At 45.2% G+C, this 24261-nt stretch overlaps 1 protein-coding gene across 6 annotated transcripts in view; it reads right to left on the reverse strand.

Moving 5' to 3' along the window:
- LYN (LYN proto-oncogene, Src family tyrosine kinase) overlaps positions 1-18789 on the reverse strand; it is an 83760-nt gene extending 64971 nt beyond the window's left edge. For 4 of the 6 annotated variants that reach the window (XM_066578319.1, XM_066578317.1, XM_066578316.1 and 1 more), the window contains exon 1: positions 18603-18721. Coding sequence is in view for 2 of the 6 variants with exons in the window: in XM_066578313.1 (XP_066434410.1) it covers positions 18603-18755 (153 nt within the window). In the remaining 4 variants the exon portion in view is untranslated. Of the gene's footprint in view, positions 1-18602 lie in introns of all 6 variants that reach the window. The other 2 variants (XM_066578313.1, XM_066578312.1) reach the window with 2 other exon arrangements.
- Positions 18790-24261: the final 5472 nt, after the last annotated feature.

Genomic DNA, 24261 nt, shown 5'->3' on the forward strand with positions numbered 1-24261 from the left:
TGATGGGCAATGCAATGGGATATATTTATGTACCGCCGGTGGCTTCCTGGCACCCACCCATGCTGTCGGTCCACAGGGACTTCACAATAGGGAGTTGTACCTGCCTGTGTCTATGAATTAAAAACCCCGGTCAGGTTGGGGCATGCAGTGTGGGCCAAAGCTCACCTGCATTTAATCTGACGTTAGCTCTGCTGTCCAGGGCACTGCAATGGAATACATTTATGTACAGCCGGTGGGTTCCAGGGAGCCACCCATGCTGTGGGTGCACACGGAATTCCCATTGCGGAGTTGTACCTGCCTGTGACTATTTATAAAAAAAACGCGGTCTGACTGGGGCATGCAGACACCTTGACAGAATGAATAGTGTGTGGCACGTAGGTTCCCCATTGCTATGCCCGTGTGCAGCTCCTGATGGCGGTGGCACAGGATTATATTTCTCATTGCTTCTGTACAGCATTGTGGGCTATCGCCCCGCCCCTTTTAAAGAGGGTCGCTGCCTAGCCATGCCAACCCTCTGCAGTGTGTGCCTGCAGTTCCTCCTCATGGCAGACGCACTTATAAATAGACATGAGGGTGGTGTGGCATGAGGGCAGCTGAAGGCTGCGCACGGACACTTTGGTGTGCGCTGTGGACACTGGGTCGTTCGGGGGGTTGGGCAGCATGTAACCCAGGAGAAGTGGCAGCGAAGTGTCATGCAGGCAGTGATTGTGCTTTGTTGGAGGTAGTGTAGTGCTTAGCTAAGGTATGCATTGCTAATGAGGGCTTTTCAGAAGTAAAAATTGTTGGGAGAGGGGGGGGGCACTCTTGCCACTATTGTGGCTTAATAGTGGGACCTGGGAACTTGAGATGCAGCCCAACATGTAGCCCCTCGCCTGCCCTATCCGTTGGTGTGTCGTTCCCATCACTTTCTTGAATTGCCCAGATTTTCACAAATGCAAACCTTAGCGAGCATCGGCGATATACAAAAATGCTCGGGTCGCCCATTGACTTCAATGGGGTTCGTTACTCGAAACGAACCCTCGAGCATCGCGAAAATTTCGTCCCCAGTAACGAGCACCCGAGCATTTTGGTGCTCGCTCATCTCTATTTATGACTTATTACATGGACACTTCACACCCTGATTTTCCATCTTTTAGCTTATACACAAACATTAGGATGTTTTTACATGGGGCGATCTGTCAGACAACAGATGCCCAACAGGTCGTCCCAGCGAATCATTCCATTGCTTTTACACAGAAACGAGCATTGCTGCCTGAATGGAGGTTGAGCGGGCCGGGGATAATTCCAGCTGCCCGCCTCCATTCATAGTAAGCAGGTGGATCGTCTGATGAGCGGTTCACCTCTCACTGCCATATGGGCCTGTCTTCCTCTTACACTAAATACATCCCCTCGATTGTTGATGGAAGTCTCCGGCTGCTGGAGATACCTTATGTCCCCTGTATAGCACACCTGCACCGTCCTGTGACTTCCGTCACACGTATGTGCCCGATCCCTCAGTGTGGCACAGGTACATTATACATGGAACGCAAGATGTCTCCAGTGGCCGGAGCTGGAGATCTTCATCAACATTCAATGGAGTGTCTTTATAGCCTGGACTGCAGCAAAGGACGAATTGCACATTGGGTGGTCAACATATAATTAGCGTTTCAAAAATAAAATGCGTTACTTTTTGTCGCCGTCTTCTGACCACCGTAGCCTTTTTTTATTTTTCCCATCTACGGGGCCCGAGTACAGGCCTGTATTTTGTCAGACAACCTGTAGTTTCTCTTGCAGCTAATTAGTACATATGGCCTTTTGATCGCTTATAAGTTTGTTTGTTTTTTACTTAGAGATAAGGGGACCAAAAGCAAGTAGTATAACCTTATTTTTAAAGGAAGCCTGTCACCATGTTCATGCCGATTTAGCAACAAACCCAGAAGATGTATGTACATTGCAGGCACATGGGTCTTGTTCTGAAATGCCATGGCATACTATGAATATCCACTCCGAATGGAGCTTGGAGTTATGTGGCTTCCCACCTGCAGACAAAACAGGAAGAAAGCAGACACTCTAGGTAATTTGGGCAGAAGAGGCAGTCACAGCGCCACCCCATAGCTCCAAGCTCGGTTAAGAATGGATCTTCAAAATAGGGTTATTCTGAAATGCCACAAGATATAACTGACTGCAATGTACATACCAGGTTCGGGCAGCATGAACTTGGTGACAGGTTTCTTTCAATTATTATTTGATCCCTCCATTGCAGCCCCTTTAAAGCAGATCTGTCACCAGATTATGCTGCACTATTTAAGGCAGCATAGTATGGGGACAGGTCTACCTTATTATCCAAATAGCACAAAAATATTCTGCCATTTTGCTAATAGTAGTCATCAAACATTATATTGGTCTCCTAGTGATGAGTCCACTGGGTTTAGGAGGAGAGCGCTGCTTCCCACTTCCTTCTCCTGCCAGCGGTTGGCTGCCGCCTAGAGTTTTAGCAAAATAGAACAAAAAAAAAAAATATATCAAATATTTTGGACATAGAGCATTATACAGATAGGGTAGTTCAATGAGCTGCTGCAGTTTCAAAACTTGGAAATCAGCTGATTGCACCATATCTAAAGTCAGTCTTGTTGAGCAAGCCATAGTGAGGTCTAACTAAACCAAGTAAGAGGAGGGAAAGTCCACCGGCAAAAAGAGGATGTCCAGGATTACAAATAAAAGGCCCTTTCATTTCTTAGAAAAAGCGCTACTTTTGTCCATGGGTTGTTCCTGGTATAGCAGTTTTTTTTCCTAATGCTGGACCAATCCTTTTAAAGAAATGGTAATGAGATTATTAATAATGATGATCTCTTATTTCAATTAAAGCAGCAACAGCAGACGGCACCCGTCACAGACATCAGTTTGATCCAATAGTCCTAACGGTCGAAAGTAGAGCAAAGTTTATTAATTCCTCCATTAACTAGATACTTTTCACGCTGTGTCTGCAGAGTATGTTTACCGTTTGCGCCAGGAAAGTTGTTGGTGCATACGGTAAACAGATCCACAAAAACCCCCTTTCACCCGACTGAGGCCGGCTTGACCTGTTATTTTCCATCAGGGTTGCCATTTTTCTACTGCATAGAACAGCGCTGCAGATTGTTTGGCATTAAATTCCTTTTGACCTTCAATCTCGGTTTTCCTGCTCTTTTAAGGTCTGCCCCCTGGCCCTCTCAGTGTGTCAAGTGGGCGGTCCCATCTTCTCACTTTCAATGGGTTATGTTGTACCGTACAGTACGATTTTTTTCCCCCAAAGACAGCCCGTGGGAATCGGATGACACTAATTGGCATCTGTTAAACATATACATCCAAGGTTTACATCAAGGATCCTCCTGAAGATCCTAGACCTGAACCAACCGCTATAAGGAAAGGCATTGTTGGAGTAAGGCCGGCCATAAGCTCAACTATATCTTAGTGGCCTTTTATTAGGGTAAATAAATTGCAGGTGACGAGTAATGATATAAGAGGTTGATTGACGCTCGTTTACTCTTTACATGTTGCAATGATTGGGGCACAAACATTTGTATGACTGATCTTTTGGGCAAACATCATACCCTGTAAAGGCCATTAGCACACAGCAAAGACTGTGAGATACCTGCGGCTGCCACTTCACCAAGATTTTGTTCATCGCTTTAAAAAGGCTGTCACCTACTTGTAGCCCTATAAGTGAAGCTTATGCCCTGAGAGTAGGTGACCCATGGAGTCTGGGGATGTACATTTTATACTTTCATACCCATCATCCCTCCGGTGTGAGCTCCGAAAGCCTCTGAATGCATTGAGCGGTGCTGTTAAGTAGTTTGCCCCTTATAAAGTTAGAACGAGCGGACTACTTAGCAGCATCACTCAATTCATTCAGCGGCAGCTTCCAGCGCTCACACCGGGGGAACGACGGGGAAGACAAGCATAAAACCTACATCCCCAGATCCCATGGGTCACTTACTTTCAATCCATAAGCTTAGTTTATAGGGCTAAAAGTGGGTGTCAGATTCCCTTTAAGGGGTGAAGAGGTTACAGTGTCTTTGGTCAGGGACAAATCTTCTTTTGTGACTGCCATACCTCTTATGTGATGGACAGTTGGTGAGGAACTGACAATACCGCTGTGCAAGTTTTCTATTACAGTGGTCTGTGGCACCGAGGCTGGCAGTTAAATCATATAATATATTAATATATGTTTATAGGGCGTAGCTTAGTGTTGTGCCAATACCAGTATGTGCAAACCTCTTGGCTCTAGAACACAATACCTTTACTACAGAGCATGATAGGCCAAAGACTAGTTATAGCCAGGCCTATAATGAACCTATTTTCATAAAATTTGATTGCAACACTAAGCAAAGTTGCAGTCGTTCTACAACAAAGGAGTGTTTGCATATGAAAATCTGCCATCTGAATGCGATGTAATACAAGTACAAAGATGGACTTCTAGGGATTAGAATAATAGACATCAGTGAAATGCAAGCAGCATCATGTTCCTGATAAACTTGGCACATATGGATGTCTGGGGGATCCGGAGTCTCTCCCGGCCCAGGGCTTCCAATTAGCATTTAACAGGATCAAGAAGGCTGCAGAAGGCCGCAGTCACAAGATGGGAGCATTTTTGCATCCGTATTATAGAGGAGGGTCTTGGCCTAACCACAGGACTGCTGATCTAAACTCAGAGCATCATAGGGATCCCTATACATCTGGGTTCTAGTCAGCAGACCCACGGTTGGTCCAAGATCCTCATCTGTAATATGGGTGCAAAAATGCACCTGTTTTAGGGCTCCTGTCCACCGACGATAGTGCATTGCGTTACTCCTGGTGATAATCCGTCCGCGAGTAACGCAGTACACGCTTTACATAGCCCCCTGTCCACGGGCGGAGAATCATAGCGATTCTCTGCTCACGAGACTCAAATCGCAGCATGCCATGATTTGCCTCGATTCTCCACGGTGAACCTATCTATCAGATAGGCTCACCTCGGAGACCTGACAGTGCTCCCACCTCCTTCCCCGCAGTGGAATATCGCTGCCGTATTTCCGCCTCGGCCATGGACAGGGGGCCTAATTCTCATATAAAGCAGCCAAATTGTTGAAGAAAACCCAGAGCAAAACATTAGGTGGGGAGCCCGTAAAGGTTATGGACACCTTTTGGACCTGTTTTTTAATTGCAGTGCATGTAAGTTTACAAAAAAAAAAAAAAAAAAGCAGATTTCAAACATTTTCCAACATTTTGCTTCTGCTGAGTAGCTAGCACTGACTCCTATATACATGCAGGCTGAAATAGCCAAAGGGTAGAACATGTTTTTAATGAAAACCAAATTAGTTTAATCTGCAAAAGTACATGCAATGCAATAAAAATAGGTTAAAAAGTATCCATAGTCTTTAACCCTTTCAGGGTTGTAAGAATTGTTGTATGGTAGTAATTGCAGTTTAAAACTGTGGGACAAATTTGTCCCTTGCTCCTCAAAGAGTTAAAGGCCATGACTACATCTGAAATGGTTTTTTCCTATAGTGCAATATATTTAAAACAAAAGTAACATTAAGCATAGTTTTGATTTTTTTTTAATCAAAATCCTATTTTCTTTTCCCAATGCAGTTTTCTATAAAAACAAACAAGTTAAAGCTGCTGTTCACGTCACAAACCACTGTATTCCCCCACGTACATCTAAAATGCTAAAACTAAGCAACTTTGCATATAACCAGGATTACGAATTTGTTTTCTGTTACCAAGAAAATCCATAGGCCTAGAAACAAGCAAAAAAAAATAATCTAACTATATTTATGATGATATTTCTGATATGTCAAAAGGGTCAATAGTGGAAAACTCCTTGAACAAAATCTACCGAAATTACTGATGTTCTGAGAAAGCTGACAAGTCAAAAGGAAGTAGACTAATTCATAGACTGTTGTTAGCAGGCAGGTCTAATAACGGCGCCCGGCCACAAATTGTACAGCCAGAACGTGACTCGCGAGGTCTGCCACAGGAAATGAGCTACCACACCATATGAAAGACCCCCAGTGGACTAAGGTGAATGAGCAAACAATAAGAGTCGGGGTGGGCTTTAGTATATTACAAGCAAGATCCTTCACCACAATATGAAAAATATGTACTTAAATCAATGCAGTACCCAGTACTGGGCCTCAGGGGTGTAGATAAAGTTCAGTTTGAGACCTCCCTCTTTTTATGGTCGTGGTCTGCCAGAAACTTTTCGCTGGGTCTGTTAAGCCACTCGCTGATGCAGCACTGCTACCCGGGTGCTGAATATAAAGCTCATGCAGAGTAGTGGGCTCGCTCTGTAAATGGGAGCAGCGTCCCACAACTTCACTAGGTTTCACATTGTGGCTAAATCAAGTGCTACGCAAGGTAAAAGCTTAATCAATGCCTAAAACACTTTTTTATATTTCACTCGCTATATAGCAATTGTCTCTAATGCCACAGTCTGTTATAAAGTCGAACCCTCGTACCAGTTCTGCATTGTCCTACTTTTGTTAGAAACAATGGCATATGACGCAGAAGCATACACCAAGTAAAGAAGCTGCTGTACTACCAGGTACATCACTCCAGAAGACAGATTTAACAGGGTTTTCCAGGACTGAAAAAGAAAAACTAATGGGCACAGAATGGTGAAAAATTGTAAAAAATTAGCAATGCTAATTTCTTATGTGGTCTCTCTGGTCCAGCAGACCCAATACTTCACTACTGCAAGCTGCTGCAGCGATCATGTACCCTGATTGTGCATGTGTTCGCTCAGCCAATCACAAGCTTCAGCTTTTATGGCATTATCTCAATTGAAACGTGATCAGCACATGACCACTGCAGCTTCTTAAAACGGGGATTGCAATTATGCAAAGTTGCTGTCAAGAGAATGTCAAATGTTATTCAAGTTTACAATGTGGTCCTGCTTTGGATTTTGTGTCTATAGCTCTATAGACCATCACATTCAGAAGTGTTTATTCCCAGGTTGTCCTGGATACGTCCTGTAGGCTCTCCAGCATTACAGCTCAGACTTGGAATCAGTAGGAACGACCAGGAATGTGTTCTTAGTGGCCCGAAACACCTATTTCTGGCCCCTCCATAAATATCATACATGTTTTTTGTGTAGGTGCACTGTGCAAATTGTCTAGTCTCTTGTTATGTGTATTGCACAGCTGCAGCATATGAGAGGTTAATGTCTGAATGTGGGTGGGATATGTCTAAAAAAAAGTATCAATTTATGTCCTGTTACCCGGTATGTTAGACCCTATAAATGTGTCAGAGCGGGAAAGGGTCTTTCATCATCTTCTACGGTTGAGTGTGGAGTGGAGTGCTGGCCACATGGGGATACCTTCAACCCTCATGTGGTGAAGTGATGGAGGAAGAGGAGAGGTATTCTGGGGCCTGCTATTCCAGGTACCACCTCCAAGGAGCAACTGAAGTAGAGAGTCCGCTATGCAGAGTGTCTTCAAGTGCTGAGTGAGTGTCTGGAGTGATCCTTCCCTTATCCTTCTCCGGACTGTAGGACCTGTTTCTTCCTGTGTCTCCTCCCTGACCTCACATTCTTTGTCTTTCCTGCACTGGCATGTTTAACGTGTGAGCTGACAAGCTTCAAGTAAATTTTTCAAGTCACGGTCCATTCCCAGTGACTGAGGTACTAAAGTTAATTGTGTGTGTGAACTTCCTTCATTTCTCCGCTGAGGATCATTCTGGTGTGTTAGGAATGGTGGCGTCACGCGTAACAAGTCTACAGGTAACCACTGTTCCAGCGTAGCCTGGAAAAGGCCTAGCAGTACTTGGACCGAGGTTCCGTGCTTCCCTCCAGGGAGAATTCTGGTAAGAACCACTGTAACAAGTGCCAACTCTACCCTCCCAGCTCCTCAGCGTGGGCCTCGTGTCTAGGTAGCCACTGGGATGCTGCATGTTTTTTTCTCTTCAGCTCTCAGGATAAGATAGCTGACCAATAGCAGAGCAGCACTTAGTGGGGACGCGCACAGGAAGGAAGTACAGAGGGGGAACTTGTGAAAAATGTAGTTTCAAGCTGCATATCGGCAGGGATCCAGTGGTGATCTTAAAGGATAGCAATGGGGGAAACATCAGAAACAGAGGGCATGATAAGGAGGTAACGGCTGTGCAATTTATACCCATAAACAGCTGTGTATAAACATGGCGCAAACACCTTTCATACATTTCTGCACGTGGACTTTTCCCTGTGAATAGGCAAAATCAACTTGCGGAATACTGACACGGAAACTAAAAAGACGTGACATGTCAGTTTTTTTTAGTTTCCACATGCAGATTTTGCCCATTTACAGGGTAAATTCTGTGTGTGGACCCACGCCAGAAGAAATCAGATTTTGAAACTGTTTTTGAGGCAGGAGGGACGTATTTCTTCAACAAAGATTTATGAACAACATTATGAATCACGCTGACCGGTAATGCAAATAGACCGGCCCTTCTCCGGCCGCGCCCCCTAACAGAGGAACTCCGGGCCCGGCCGCAGAGCCCCGCCCAGCAGCGCCGCTGACCCCAGACCGGACACCAACCCGACCAGGCGACCCCTGGGCGATACCACAACGGTCCCCGACAGTCCTGGGCACTCCACCGCGCACCCCCTCCGGCGACCACAAGTCTCCTCCTAACACTATTATCCTGTGATACTGACCCGAAGGAAGGCAAAAAATCCCAAAAGGTAGAAGCCAATTTTCCTTATGTAAGGAAAAAAAATTTGTTCCCGACTCCAAATCTATCAATCAGACCGAATTCCTTGATCAACAACGTAACTACCTAGTGACTGTAACTTGTAATACTGTGCCACTCAAGAAGAGTCCAGGTCCCTCAAAAAATTTTTTTATCCAATTCACCATTACCACATCCTCAAGCAGAGAGTTCCATAGTCTCACTGCTCTTTCAGTAAAGAACCCTCTTCTATGTCGGTGTAGAAACCTTCTTTCCTCTAGACATAGAGAGCGCCCTCTTATTTCCTCTAGACATAGAGAGCGCCCTCTTATTACAGTCACAGTCCTGGGTATAAACAGATGATGGGAGAGATCTCTGTGCTGACTCCTGATATATTCATACATAGTTATTAGGTCCCCCTCAGCCGTCTTAAATTGTAAAGGGAATAACCCCAATTTTGATAATCTCTCTGGGTATTGTAGTCCGCCCATTCCATATACTAAATTCAGTTGCCCATCTTTGTACCCGCTCAAGCTCTGATATTTCTTTCTTAGTACTAGTGCCCAAAACTGTACACAATATTCCATGTGTGGTCTGACCAGTTAACAAAAGGAAGAACAATGTCCCCCAGGCCTCTTTTGATGCCCCCCATGATCATAGGGCATTGCTGCCTGACTGATTGCTTCAGTAAAAAGTTTACAGTTCACTAGAATGCTCAAGTCCTTTTTAATGTCACCTTGGCCCAGTGGTTTCCCATTCAATACTACATTACACTTCCGCACGGAAATTCCACGGCATTTACAGTAAGAGCAAAGTCAATGAGATTTTGAAAATGTCATCCACAAGCTGCGGAAATAATCCACACAAAACCTGCGCGGAAATTGACAAACACTGTGAATTCACCTCTTCTCAGTGAATTCTGCACTGAAACATGCGATAAATGCACTTCAAAATCAGCGCCAAATGGCATGGGTTTGGAGGCGGGCTTTCTGCTGCAAATCAGCCCCCGTTTTGACCCAGCCTTACTGGCTTAGAATACTTTTTCTTTGGACAGCTGTTTCTTGCAGTCAGAGCTTTAAATAGTGACTAGTCAACCATTCACATCTTTATGGTCCCTGATAAAAGTGTGGGGGACAGGTGAAGTGCGAGGTATGGACAAATAACAAGGTCTATTAATGGTGCCATTACACAAGTGCCGTTAACGCTCAATAGTGCCATTTGCTGAGCTGCAGGTTCAGTGATGTAGGCGGGTGATACACAAACAAGAGACAACACTATATTTCTTTGGTCAACAGCCTTTACTGAACTTTAGTTGCGTTACAAGTTAAAACCCCTTAGTGACGGAGCCAAATTTTGGAAATCTGACACTTTAACATAGAATAACTCCGTAAGGCCACCTGCAGACGAGCAGGTCGGATCCGGCAGCGAGAATTCTCGCCGCGGGACCTGACCCGAGAGCCTGCAGAGACGAGCGCGTACTCACCCGCGCCTGGCGGCCCTGGCTCTTTCATGTGCCGGCTGCCGCGCAGCCGGCGCATGCGCAGACCGGAGCCGGCGGCCGGGTGAGTGCGAGCCCCGCACAAAAATAGGACATGCCGCGGTTTGTTTGCCACGCGAGATTTCGCGCGGCCAAACCGCGGCCGTCTGCATAGGAGTGCGTATTGTAATGCACTCCTATGCAAACTTTCAGTGGCGGAAATCCCGCGGGAAATACCGCCGCGGGATTTCCGCCCATGTGCAGGCGGCCTAAAGGTTTTGCATATCCAAGTGATTCTGGCATTGTTTTTTCATCCCATATTGTACTTTATTTAGATGGTAAAAATAGACCGATATGATTTATACATATTTATTAAAAGTGCCAAAAATGGGAAATTTTGAAAAAAAATTATCATTTTTTCACATTTTCAATTGCAATATCTCAAATATGTGCAAACATATTGTACACATTTTTGATAAGATATATATTTCCATCTGTTTACTTTATTCTGGATGAACTTTGTTTTCCTGCACCAAGCCAAGATTGCAAAGGCCCATTTTAAAAACTACACCCCTTAATATATTCCCTGAGGGGTGTCATGAGTATTCTGACCCCACAGTTTTTTTTCAGGAATTAATGCAATTTAGAGTAGAAAAATATAGTTTCATATTTTTGCAAACACGTCATTTTTTCTATAGTGCACATATCAATGAAGACTTGCACCCCAAAATGGATACCCTTGTTTGTTCTGTGTTCAGAAACATATCCATTGTGGCCCTAATCTTCTGTCTGCATGCACAACGGAGCCCAAACCAAAAGGCGCAACCTGTGGCTTTCAAACAGACATTTTGCTTGAAGGCGATTTAAGCCCCATTGCCCACTTGAGCCCTTGAGTGGCTAAAATGATGGAGAACCCCATAAATGACCCCATTTTGAAAACTAAACCCCTTATCGAATTCATCTAGAGATGTTCTGCATATTTTGACCCCACAGTATTTGAATGAATCTAAGCAAAGCAGTAGGAAAAAATTAGGATTTTCATTTTTTTGGCAATTGTGTCAATTTAAAAACATTTTCTTTTGTACAGCACACATATAAATGAAGACTTTCATCCCAAAATGGATCCCCGTTTGTCCTGTGTTCAGAAACATAACCATTGTGGCCCTAATCTACTTATAGGACATATGGCTAGGCCTATAATGGAGGGAACACCTGTTCAGGGCATAACTGAATAAATTCCAGGCCCCATTGCTCAATTGTGCGGAAAAGAGATTGACTCCCTAAAAATACCCCCCCCCCTTCTTTTGCGCCCTTTTTAGCGTTCCCCAAATCTTAGATAAAAGTAATAATCTAAACTGTGTGGTATGTCCGAAGACAGCAGTAATTAGGGGGCGTGGATGAGCAGATAGGGCAATAAATCTGGGTATCCCTCCTCCTCTCATGCTTATTTGGGAGGTATTTCTTGACCTCAGTGACAGGGATAGGGTGTAAAAAGTGGCGCTCTGTGAGGCTCTGTAATCTCGCTGATGTGCGGCAGTCTCACACAGAAGGCGCTCAACAAGCTGCTCCTGGAACTGCAGGAAGGCGAGCGTTCCCGGGGCTTCTTGTAAATTACGGATTACAGGTAGCGATCTGAATAACGCCGGGCCCACACGGCCGTATGTGAAATCTGCTTGTGGAGGCCCGCAGCGGATCCCAGCTGTGAGCCCGGCCGTGGCGCTGCATACGGCTGTGCAATGTACTGCGCATAACTGCGTACTTACACAGGCGGTCATGTGCAGTACACCATTTTTTGCTTGCATTTGCTGTGCCGTCGCTTAGCGATGACGCGGGTACCCGCAGCCCGTATACAACGTAGTTGCGTATAGACTGCGGGTATATCTACGACCATAGAGCACAATGGGCTCTATGTTACGGATATCCACGGTAAAATGGAACATGCTGCATTCTGTTTGTTGCGAGTGGATCGCGTAATTCCGGCCCGCTAATTTGAGCGGAATTGTGTAATCCAATGCATTTGATTGTTCCGCGTATTACTGCGGATCAGACGCATGCAAAATCTGTAATTCTTATTTGGTTGTATGAGACTGGCCTAAGGCAGATGGCTACCTTTTTATCATGTGACCAGGGACCGCTCAATGAGGCCACCGGCCACTGCCCCAGGCTCTTGGCGACCTTTGGTCGCCGGGATCAAGGAGGGTTTAGATTTCCCAGGCTCCCCGGCTCCTGCGAATGTGTCTGGCATTTTGCCGGCGGTCGCATGTGCAGTATCAAGGAAGGTTCACGGAGGAGGATCACATCGGGGTTCAAAAATGGAGCCGTAAGGGGAGATGAAATTAACTTTTTAAACTTTTTATTTTTACTTTTTTTTTTAAACTTTCCATAATCACCGCTATCCGCATGCAGCGGCCCCCAATCACATCTCCCTGCACTCAGCTATCTTTGACTGCCGGGTGTATGTAGACTATTTAGAGTATTTTCAGCTGCCCCCATGGATCCGTATCCATTGGACACCGGCGATCACGGACCTGGGAACATCTCCTGCCTCCCGGCTACCTTCAGGAGTCGCGTGATTTCAAATTTGTTGTGGCCAATAGCCTTCTGCGTGTGCGCGTGACGTCATACGTCTGCCGCGCATGCGCAGAAGAGCGGCGTCAGGTTCTGGAGAACCAAATCAACGCAGGACATCAGGGAAGAGCGGGGTAAGTAATCTCAGCTGCTCTAATGGATTCGATCCATCAGGGCAGCTGAATTTTTAACTTTTGTTTTACTTTTTATTTACTTTATCGTGGCCCGTGATGACAGCTCCATGTTGTTGGCTACCTCCGGGAACCGACAGCATGGAGCTATCACGTCCATAGCCCACGTGGCTTTAATCCAAAGAGGATGCATGTTTTTACATCCTCTAGGATTAAAGCCCATTTAGCTAGGGCGTAAAAACACTATGGGGCCGTCACTGAGGGGTTAACATTTAAGGGCAGTACCCGGATCTCAATGGTGACTCAGTGGTTAGTGTGACCCAATTCCAAGGCATCAGCAAAGAAATTGAATTCCACATGTCTTACCATTACAGAGATGTCTAACCCATTCTGTGCCCATCCTAACTGTTTGTGCATCCTCTATTGCTTCTGGAACCTACCTCTAGGTCAGTAGTTCTAATCCCTAGGTGTGTTTGAACACTCAACAAGGAGAGAGAATAGAACCCATTGATTTCAGTATGTTAATTCAAATTTCTCTATTTGCACACGCATTTCGGTTGGGGGGGGGGGGGGGGGGGAGTGTGCAAATGCAAGAAGACGCTCTATTCTATTCCAAAATATGCCCCCAGCAGTGATACCACATCAACCATGTAAGTTCAGATACACATAGTAGCACATGTATGTAATTATGATGATTCCATTATCAGTTCCTCATATAAAAACAAGTTAAAGATTAGGGGAAATTATTAAATCTAATAACCAGTTTACCAGAAACTGGAGAACAAATTACTAGGTTTCCAGATACTTTTATGGATCAAAAAGGGTCAATACCTGCTGGTCTCCCCTTTGAGACATAGCAGTGATGACATCCCAATAAAGGTAGACTTGACTGCTGCAGCTAATGGTAGTGAGCCAGTGATTGGCTGCAGTAGTCACATGTCCTTGGTGTCAGTAAGGTCATTGCTGACCTGCTGCAGCTGGAAATCAAGGCCAGCAGAGGACCCGATGCCAGCGGAGTGAGAGCAGTGAGCAAGACTTCTCTTGAACATTTGTTTTTGCTTCCTGAAAACCCCTTAGAGGAGTTATCCTGCTGACATACACTTCGGTTGGAGAGGAAGGCATTGCTCCGACCTGTGCAGTGGCTGGTGCACGTAATTGCAGGTGCAGCAATCATTGAAATCCGTGGGAATCCAGCCTGCAATTACAAATGCTGGCCACTATGTAGGGGTTGGAGCAGCACTGCCTGGACAATCCCTTTAAGGCCCCCTTCACATGACCATATTTGCCTGCGTAATATGCAGAGAATAGAACTCATTGATTTGAATGGGTTCGTTTACATGTGTGAATTTTGGTTATGCAAAAAAAAAAAAAGAAGCATGCCCTATTTTCCTGCGCATTTGCGCACTTAAAATCCCCATAAAAGTAACTTACACAATCTTTCAAACTAGGAGATGAGCGAAACACTGCATAATTGTGCAGAAAAAAAAAAAGAACACATCCTGAACTATCTATGCTAGTTATTTAATTTGGCGTTGTCTGTTTGCTGCATGCAAATGAGCGTGCCCTGCGGGCGTAAAAAGCACAGTATAGTACGCCGATATGTGCGCAAAAAACATTGAAATCCGTGGGAACCCAGCCTGCAATTACAAATGCTGGCCACTATGTAGGGGTTGGAGCAGCACTGCCTGGACAATCCCTTTAAGGCCCCCTTCACATGACCATATTTGCCTGCGCAATATGCAGAGAATAGAACTCATTGATTTGAATGGGTTCGTTTACATGTGTGAATTTTGGTTATGCAAAAAAAAAAAAGAAGCATGCCCTATTTTCCTGCGCATTTGCGCACTTAAAATCCCCATAAAAGTAACTTACACAATCTTTCAAACTAGGAGATGAGCGAAACACTGCGTAATTGTGCAGAGAAAAAAAAAAAAGAACACATCCTGAACTATCTATGCTAGTTATTTAAATTGGCGTTGTCTGTTTGCTGAATGCAAGTGAGCGTGCCCTGCGGGCGTAAAAAGCACAGTATAGTACGCCAATATGTGCGCAAAAAACATTGTTCAAACTGCAAAAATATTTCGCTCAGGCGTGCGCAAATACGTATATGCTCGTGTGAAGGGGGCCTTAAGAGACACGTGTAACCATCTTTACCAGTATGCCATGCTTGCCAATTTAATGCCTTTTATTTTTCCCTTTTTATACAAACTTCGTCATTTTACGTCATTTCTCATAACTATTTGAAATTTGACGGAATTTGAAAAATAGAAATATAAGGTTCTGGCCACAACCCATTTTAGTCCGCAGGTCTCACATGTACCCTGGTCTACCCCTAAAAAAGGATACAAATGTGTATTCTCCTATACGCGTTCATTGTGCAAACATATGGCGAATGACCGTTCCTTGGCAGGTGTACATCCGGCTCCTTCTACTGTTTTTATTAACTGATCTTATAAACTGCCCTTTAGCCCGACATTATCAGCGTGTCCATGTGACAGCAACTGCAAATACAGAGGAAATGCAGAAGTTGTAGCTTCTCACTGTACAGAGCTCAAACTTCATAGAACTTTCAGCAGTAAGTGTATGGTAACCCAGCAAGGCGTACTGAGAACACGTTCTAGGCGCCCGGTGTCATTAGTTCCTGGTGAAATAGATACTTAGTGACATACTTTAAGGCATATGTTCCAAGAATATTAGTACTACTACCTAGATGTCCACCGAGGCGGCACAAACTGTTCCAGCAAAGATTAGATACTTCTGCTTTTCATACAAAACCACACACTTAAAGCCAGCAAACCCCTTAAAGGGCATGGACGTGCCAGCGATAATCTGACTGAGTCCCGTGTGCGCCCCCTCCTATACCAGTCTATGGGAGAGCGCATCCGGTCTCCCATAGATAGACTCTCTTCACTATAATAGGATCCGTCATGCTGGACAGCATTTTCCCGGATGGAATAGTGCAGCACCGTATTGTGCAAGATTGTATGACAGATCTGTGACAAAGACAACTGTGCGGATGGGAATGTGGCCTAAAATCTCCAACACACTTGCGTATTTGGCTCTGTGTGTTATCCATCACCATACTGACCCATTATAGCCTTTTTTTCATGCAGACGACCTCGTGAAAAAAAAAAACTCACCGCATGTCCTATTCTTGTCCATATTACAGACCAGAATTAGGTCATGCAAATAGCATGTGAATGTGTGGCGCGTCCATATATTGGACAGCACATGGACAGGATGAGGGAATCCGAATGATTTATCAGTCCGTGTAAAAGGGCCTCAGAGGGAAACATCTGTTACCCGTAGGCTATAATGGTATCTGTTTAATGGTTCCCTTATGAAAAGCCTATGGTATGACGCATCTGTTAAGCACATGCCCTACCGCACAAGTTACTGAAATAGCGCAGATCGCTGTGTTACATGGTTTACGTACCTCATTCACTTCTAGGGTAGCTACAGAACAGTATCTGGATTATGGGTGAAGAGCCTTAGCTTGCTGTATCCAGTTATGTTATTGTTACTGCTTAGTATTTGTTATGTTTTCTAATAAAAGCCGTATAGAAACAATGTATCAGAGTGCTTGGCTGCTGCTGTACAGCTGCTCTCCTCTTGAAGCCTTGATGTAGCACCCCCAATGGGGCACACCAAGGTGGGACCGGCTCATTCCCTGAGAGCCGAGATGAGAATGTTCCTCCAATGCAGATATATAATTAAAGGGATACGCTATAAATTAAAGGGATTTTCCTGAGGTTATGGGTAGATTCCCACAAGTGTATACACAAAACGAATGCGATAGTGCAACGGTTTTGCACTGTGAGCATCACAATACCATGCGCATACCTGCGCATTTTACTGTACTTTTCACGCTGACCAGGACCGTTCACAAGGGCGCGGACACCGCCATGCACCAAGTTAAAAGGCTATTTAGCCTAATTAGTCCCCAGTGTGTTTTGTTCCTTTACAAAATTGCGCACCGACTCCTATGAGGCCTTTTGTGTGCAAATGTGAACGAAAATGGAGCATGCTGCTTTTTTTTTGCATGACCAAAATGCGCAGATGTAAAAAAAAACATTAAAATCAATACAAATTCAGCCGTGTGAAGGGGGCTAAAATGGAAGGAACCCACTGAAACCAATGGGATCTACTCTATTGCGCTTGCAGATTTTGCATGCGCGAATAAGCACACAAATACGCCCACGTGAAACCGCCCTGAGTCATCAATAGTCAGGTACAGGGGATCTGCCGCTCGAGATCCCGGACTCGGTTCGCTGTCAGCGCAGTAGGGCCGGACGTTGTCATAGGAGACGGAGGAGGAAGCGCCATAACTGGTTTCACTGCCGTCAAAGTCAATGGGAGCTGAAACGGCTATTACACTCCTGCGTCCAACCCCGGTGGTGGAGGTACCCAAGTGTAATAAGTGCTTCAGGTCCAAACGGACGGTCCCCAGCGATTAACTATTGATGACCTATCCTCTGATGACCAAAACCCCTTTTAGGAAGTGTCCTTTTTAGTAAGGGGTAAATTACACGGCCATCCAACAAACCAGTCATACCGATCCAAAATACAGCTGCCATAACCTGCTATTGGCCGTACTGGATCTGTGCTTTGACGCAAAAGCACAAAGAGGATCGCCGCAGCTTTGCGCCATTTCTGGAAGACTGTCAGAAATCACACAGAACTAAACATTTTTACTGACAAATTTGGAAATCCAAAAAGGGGAAACGAAACCCATGAACGGTGGAGAACGCTGCTATGTGTGCGGCTTTACCATGGGCTATAGCATGCTAATTACACTAAAACCGGGCTTACACGGCGTATATTTACCATGTATTATGTGGACCCTGTATGCTCATGTGATATGCGGTAACTCGCAGGCAATCCATTGCCTTACACCGTTCACTCACACTAGCGTGTCGGAACTGTGTAGTATGCGAGCGCAGAAAAGAACGCAGAATGTCCTATTTTGCCGCGTATATATGCGAGACAGAGCCCATTGTATATACACGCGGAGATACGCAATTACATTGTGTATGGGTGGCCGGTATACACGTCACCACTACGCGATGGCACAGGAAATTTAAAGAAAAAAAAAAAATGTAAAAAACCCCCAAAACACAGGTGTACTGCGCATGACATCGTACGCACAGTACGTGCTTACTGGTATACAGGGCAATACACAGCGTCCCAGCCGGTTCCACTGCTGTAAACCGCTGCGGGCTGCATTCACACCGACGTATTTGATTTCGCATGACACTTTTGATTGTGATGGTTTCCCCCCCACTGTGTATTAAAAAAAAAAAAAACGCAACACGCTGTAATTTACTTAACATTTGCGCAGGAAAAGAACACATCTGGCACTTATGAAAGAATTCGGCCATGGCAACGGCCGAGAGCATCGGTGCGCAATATTTTTAGCATGTGCACAAAATACAGTAAAACACGCCCATGCGCAGGCAACTTTCGTTTCGCAAGAACATGCGCAAATACGCTGCTGTGAAGCCGCATCGTTCCCACTGTCCGCCATTAGACCCTTACTAATATCCCAAAAACAGGTCCATAAAGACGCAGCACTATACCGTAACATACCGCCATGGACCCCTAGTGGGGAACGTATAGCCCAGCGGTCCGCGGACATATATGGGTATATGAGGGGTTACCTGCAGCACTAGTAATAGCATGGATGCACAGCAGCAGGTAGCTGCAGACTCCGGCCAGCACAGTCAGGGTGCTGCATGGCCATGAGCTGCATGGCCAGGTCAGTGGAGGGGCGCACTCACCCTAGCTGTCCTCCTCAGGTGGTGGAGGGTCCCCTGTAGCCGCCGTGTGAGGTGACCCGGAGCTCCGCCGCCGCTGCTGTGAGGGAACTTCTCACTTCTGTCGGGAGGTTTTCTCGCTACTTCCTGCTCAGGAGCCTCCGGCGGAATTTGCATAATGTGACCAAAAGGGCGAGGAGAGTCCCGTCTGCCCGGGAGCCTCACACTGCCGGCGGGGTCTCCGCTCAAGAGGGTCGGGATGGAGCCGCGCCTTCTTGTGGCAGTGGGTGCGGGGGGGGGCAGGTAGCGCAAAGTATAGCAAAAGATGGCATTGAACAAACTTCCTATTCATATGGCCAAAACTACAGGCTGCTTTGGTCAAATGTTGCATTGAGGTTGCATTATGGCGCGCGGCGTAACGCAGCCATGACACACCTGGTGACAATACAAACCTGACGGACTTTTGGTTGGCCATGGTAGACCGCAATGTAATAGTCCTTTAGGCTGGGTGCCCACGGGGCGGAATGGTCATGGAAATTTGCAAAAATCTCATCCACACGCTGCGACCAAGCTGCACGGAATTCAAAGCCGCTGCATATCAATTGTATCATTGTTTCCGCTGTGGGCGCTCTCCTTTCTATGGCGAGAGATGGCAGCAACGGAATAAGCCAAAGTGATTTCTTGTCGCGTCCAGGCGGCCTTCTGTACTGCGGATGGTCCAGTCAGCCAGCTGTCGGACATGCGCAGTACAGATTTTCCTGTGCCGTCACTAGGCGATGACTGGAGTCCCGCGACTCTTCTACAATGTCAACTGTGGGAGGGCTGCGGGTCTGACGGCTTCCATCGACTTCAATAGAAGCCATTGGTGTGGAGCCTGCCTGGAAATGGAGCATGATACTTATGTGAGCGGACATACGGATGCTTCATGGATTTGAATTGGTGCAGATCGTCCGCGCAGGAGGCTATTGCAGATTCCGCAAATCAAACCCCGTCGTGTGCAGTCGGCCTTAGAGTGGCCGAGATCTCGGTCCTAATCAGGTCTGCACAACATACAAACAAGGGCCACATGCGGCCAGGCAGAAGATTTCTGGTGGACTGTGACATGACTATAATGTCCAGAGACTACTTGCTAGCCATAGTCATGTTGCAGTTCACAGCACAGTCATGTCATGCTAGCGGTAGGTACATATAGTGCCGCAGTGTGCACAATAAAAGCCCTGTTTACACGGGCGTATTGTCACCGCATATTACGCACGCATATATCCCGTGTATAACACACAGTGAATGGAGGCAATGAAAGTCAATGGATTTGAAGGGGCTACATATAAAACGCTGTCCATGTACATGCAAAAAAACCAAATCACACTGCACATGTCAATGATCACGTCATTCATGGGCATGCCCAGTGCCAATCGCAGTCCATACGCAGTTGCTGCCATCAGAGTGTATGGGCTGTGTACAATGCTGCAGGAGACTCGCAGTGTTAAACGCATACGCCTGTGTGAATAAACCCTAATCGGTTTTCTAAAAAAAACCTGCATACACATTCTGTAGCTGAAGAACCAACGGAGGTCCGGGCTCAGATCTCGTCACTCGCCGCACAGCATCCTGGGGCTTGAAAAATGGCTTCATCATTAAACTATAGAATAGGTTTTTAGCAACTTACTTACAATGTGAGCCGCTAAAAATCTATCTGTGGCCCCAAGAGGTTCACCAATTTTAATTTTAGCCCATATCTAATGCCAACTTGTGCAGGCCTGGTCCCAAATAATCAGAACTAATCGAATATCAATTGGCGCTCATTTCATTCTCCTTCGCACAGGCTGAGAATCAACCTATTGTGAAGAGCGATAGAACTATAGTCTCGGGTGCAGCCCTGTCCGCGTGCTGTGAGATGTGCGGACACTCACTACTGCGGACACTCACTACTCTCGTGTGAGACTCGCAAGAAAATAGGACTTGCTGTCATTTTTCCGTCTCACAGCATCGCGGAGAGAAAAATTGCCCATGCAAATGGACCTATCCTAAACAATTGGGCCTATTTTCCTCCAACTCGCAACACGCAAAACTTGCTCGCGAATATCGGCTGTGTAAATATGGCCTAAGTGATCACATGACTTGTGAGAAAGTTCGATTTCCAATTTTATTCTTCATTCCTATTTTTCCTTTTTAAACTAAACAGTACACTTTGCCATGTAAGCCCTGACACCCACAGAGTTCACCTCTCTTCTGCATTGTGACAGTGTAGAGAATCATGAAAGAAATGTAATTTCTCTCCAAGAGACAAGAGACACCAGGATTACATACACAGTGTGGCCAAAAAATACATGGGACTTCACTGCAATATGCACTGGGCAGATGGAATTTCTGGAAGTGCTGATACTACATACCGGAAAAGAGAGGAAGGAAAGCATAGTAAACATGGATGAGTCACTGATGAAAATAAAGTATAAAGAAGAAAAGTCACCATAGTAACTTTAAAACACAATCCTATTATATTATATAAGCCACCACTAAGGGCCCCTTCACACAACCCTATGTGCAAAAATACAAGTTGTATGGCTTTATGGGGAAGGATTCAGTAGAACTTGTATTTAATTCAGTTATATCACTGCTCATTCTGAGCTGAACAGTCCAATGGGCGGAGCTATCAGTGATTGACCGCTATCTGCGCTGCGGAAGAAGTCGTCACTATACAAATAAGGATTATTATTATCTGTGTATTGCTGGACATATAGGGGTAGCTGTCAATCACTGATAGGACCGCCCATTGGACCGTTCAGCTCAGAATGTGCAGTGATATAAATGAATAAAATACAAGTTCTACGAAATCTTTCCCCAGAAAAATATATAAATTACATTTTATTCATTTATACCTCTAAACATTCTTAGCTGAACAGTCCAATGAATGGTCCTACCTGTGACTGCCAGCCTTCTCTGTATGTACAGTCATACACAGATGCCAGTCCCTGATAGAACCGCCCACTGGACTGTTCAGCTCAGAATGTACGGAGGTATAAATGACTAACGTACAAGATATACTGAACCTTTCCCCATAAAACTATATATCAATCTGCTCAGCTCTTCCTGCTCTATAACATGACAACATGTTCGACCTGACAAGATTCCCTTTAAATGGGATCCTACAGAAATGAAGAAAACAAAGACCTCTATGATTCCTGTATGTAAACCTAAGCTGTGACATCAACAAGATAACTGTGACAACTATTGACCCTCAGTTGAGTCAGATTCTGTTAAGGGTGCTCGTTCGTACGTATGACATGCTTGCTTGCTAAAAGTCTGTCGGCCTATTGACGTAGATGTCAGGAAGCTTTCTCAGTGTATTTGGTGACGATGTGCGAATATTGCCTAACTTTTCACACTTCTGTATTTAGAAAGTATTGCATCAAGTCCCATCAGGTTCCCTTAAATCAGTTCCATGATGATTCAGTAACATATGAAGTATTTAAACTGCTTACAACTCATAACGCTGCCTGCTCCTTGACATGTAAGCAGATATCCCGTAGTTACTACAGACACTAACTGCAAACTGTTTAGGAATGTTCTTCTTCATATGGCACAACGGAGGAATCAGCAGCCTTGAGGTTTTCTTGAGATAGATGTCACATCTGCATGGGATAATTGTCGCTGACGTACAAGTCACAATAGGAGACACAATAGAATGAGAATTGCAGGAAATGTACAGAAAAATAAGTGTATGTAGTGAAGCAGAGAAACAGCGGTGAAGGAAATAGCTGGAATCCTCAACCGTACCGTAGCAATGGGAAGCAATACAATAGAATAGAATATACAGAATTATTACAGATCTGTACATGTTCCACAGAGTGAGAGCCAGTACTATATAATATAGTTATATCTAGATGATGGGTTACATTTTTCCTTGCGTACCACTGCCTGCTATTAGGTTTTTCACTTTTTTGCTACTACCGTGTTTCCCTGAAAATAAGACAGTGTCTTATATTAATTTTTCTTCAAAAAGGTTTAACTTTTTTACATGTATAGCTGCCTGGACACTATTTAAATTGACTTTTTTAATTAAAGGGGTTGTCCCGCGAAAGCAAGTGGGGTTATACACTTCTGTATGGCCATAATAATGCACTTTGTAATGTACATTGTGCATTAATTATGAGCCATACAGAAGTTATTCACTTACCTGTTCCGTTGCTAGCGTCCCCGTCTCCATGGTGCCGTCTAATTTCAGCGTCTAATCGCCCGATTAGACGCGCTTGCGCAGTCCGGGCTTCTCCCTTCCGAATGGGGCCGCTCGTGCCGGAGAGCTGCTCCTTGTAGCTCCGCCCCGTCACGTGCCGATTCCAGCCAATCAGGAGGCTGGAATCGGCAATGGAGCGCACAGAGCCCACGGTGCACCATGGGAGAAGACCCGCGGTGCATCGTGGGTGAAGATCCCGGCGGCCATCTTACTAAGGTAAGTAAGAAGTCGCGGGAGCGCGGGGATTCGGGTAAGTACTGGACGTTTTTTTTTTTTTACCCCTGCATCGGGTTTGTCTCGCGCCGAACGGGGGGGCTATTGAAAAAAAAAAACCCGTTTCGGCGCGGGATAACCCCTTTAACTGTTAGCAGGGCTTAATTTTGCAGTAGGGCTTATATTTCAAGCATCCTCAAAAAGCCTGAAAAATCATTTTGCATCCTCAAAAATTCTGGAAAATCATGCTATGTCTTATTTTCAGGGAACCAGGGTAAGAGTACCTTAAAGTTTTCACTGGAAAGACATGAAATCACCGTGGTCTATTGCCCAGGATGCTTGAGAGTATTGGTGAACATTTGTCTATTGAGTGTCTTTATAAGATGTTAGTAAAGTGTCGATAAAAACTGCCAAAATTCTTGGAAATTAAATTTATATGAAAATACCCATGCAATACTGATGATAGATAGCGGTGGAATCACATTAACGGCATCGGCCATTCCAGGTGGTTTCTGGGTAAAAATGAATACTCACTGGCAGTGAAATGGGAATAGAAATCTTTTTTATAACAGATCCTGTGTGGCATAGTAAAAGGGTGCGTAGGCCATCAATGTGTGATCAGCGATCGATTCACTCTTATGACCTCTGCTGATATTCACAGTTAAAGGGAATCTTGACAAAGACCGACAGGTCGAAACGTTGCTGCTGGTGATAGCAGAATAAATCCAACTTTTGCTATTTTTGCATCTGTATATGGGTAAGGTATTTTTCATATTCATCCATTTCCGGGCTCCTATGGTGCCAGCCTGTAAAGTCCATGCGCCGGCTGAAAATATGACTCTTTTCAGAGTCTCGTGTGCACGCACTCCTATACAAGTCTATGGGAAAACATGTGCACAAGACTCCGAATAGAGTTAGATTTTCGGCCTGCGCAAGAACTTTAACTCCTTAGTGCTCAAGAACGTACATTTTCATCATGGAGGTTCAGGGTTTCTATGGAGGGTGACCGGGTGATGATCCGGCTCCATATAATGCAGATGTCGGCTGTTTCTTACAACTGACACCTGACTGCAACAGCCCAGATCAGCACCGCCACTGATAACTCTTTAAATTCTCACAGCGGCATTTAAATGCACCAGTCGGAGTTCAGAGGTCCAGAATGGCCCCCCTGCAATGAGATCATGGGGTGCCGTTCTGTTGCCAAAGCAGTCCGGGGGCCTTCAGATGGCACAGGGCTGT

This window comes from Eleutherodactylus coqui, chromosome 9 (assembly GCF_035609145.1).
Source record: "Eleutherodactylus coqui strain aEleCoq1 chromosome 9, aEleCoq1.hap1, whole genome shotgun sequence".
Lineage (NCBI taxonomy): Eukaryota > Metazoa > Chordata > Amphibia > Anura > Eleutherodactylidae > Eleutherodactylus > Eleutherodactylus coqui.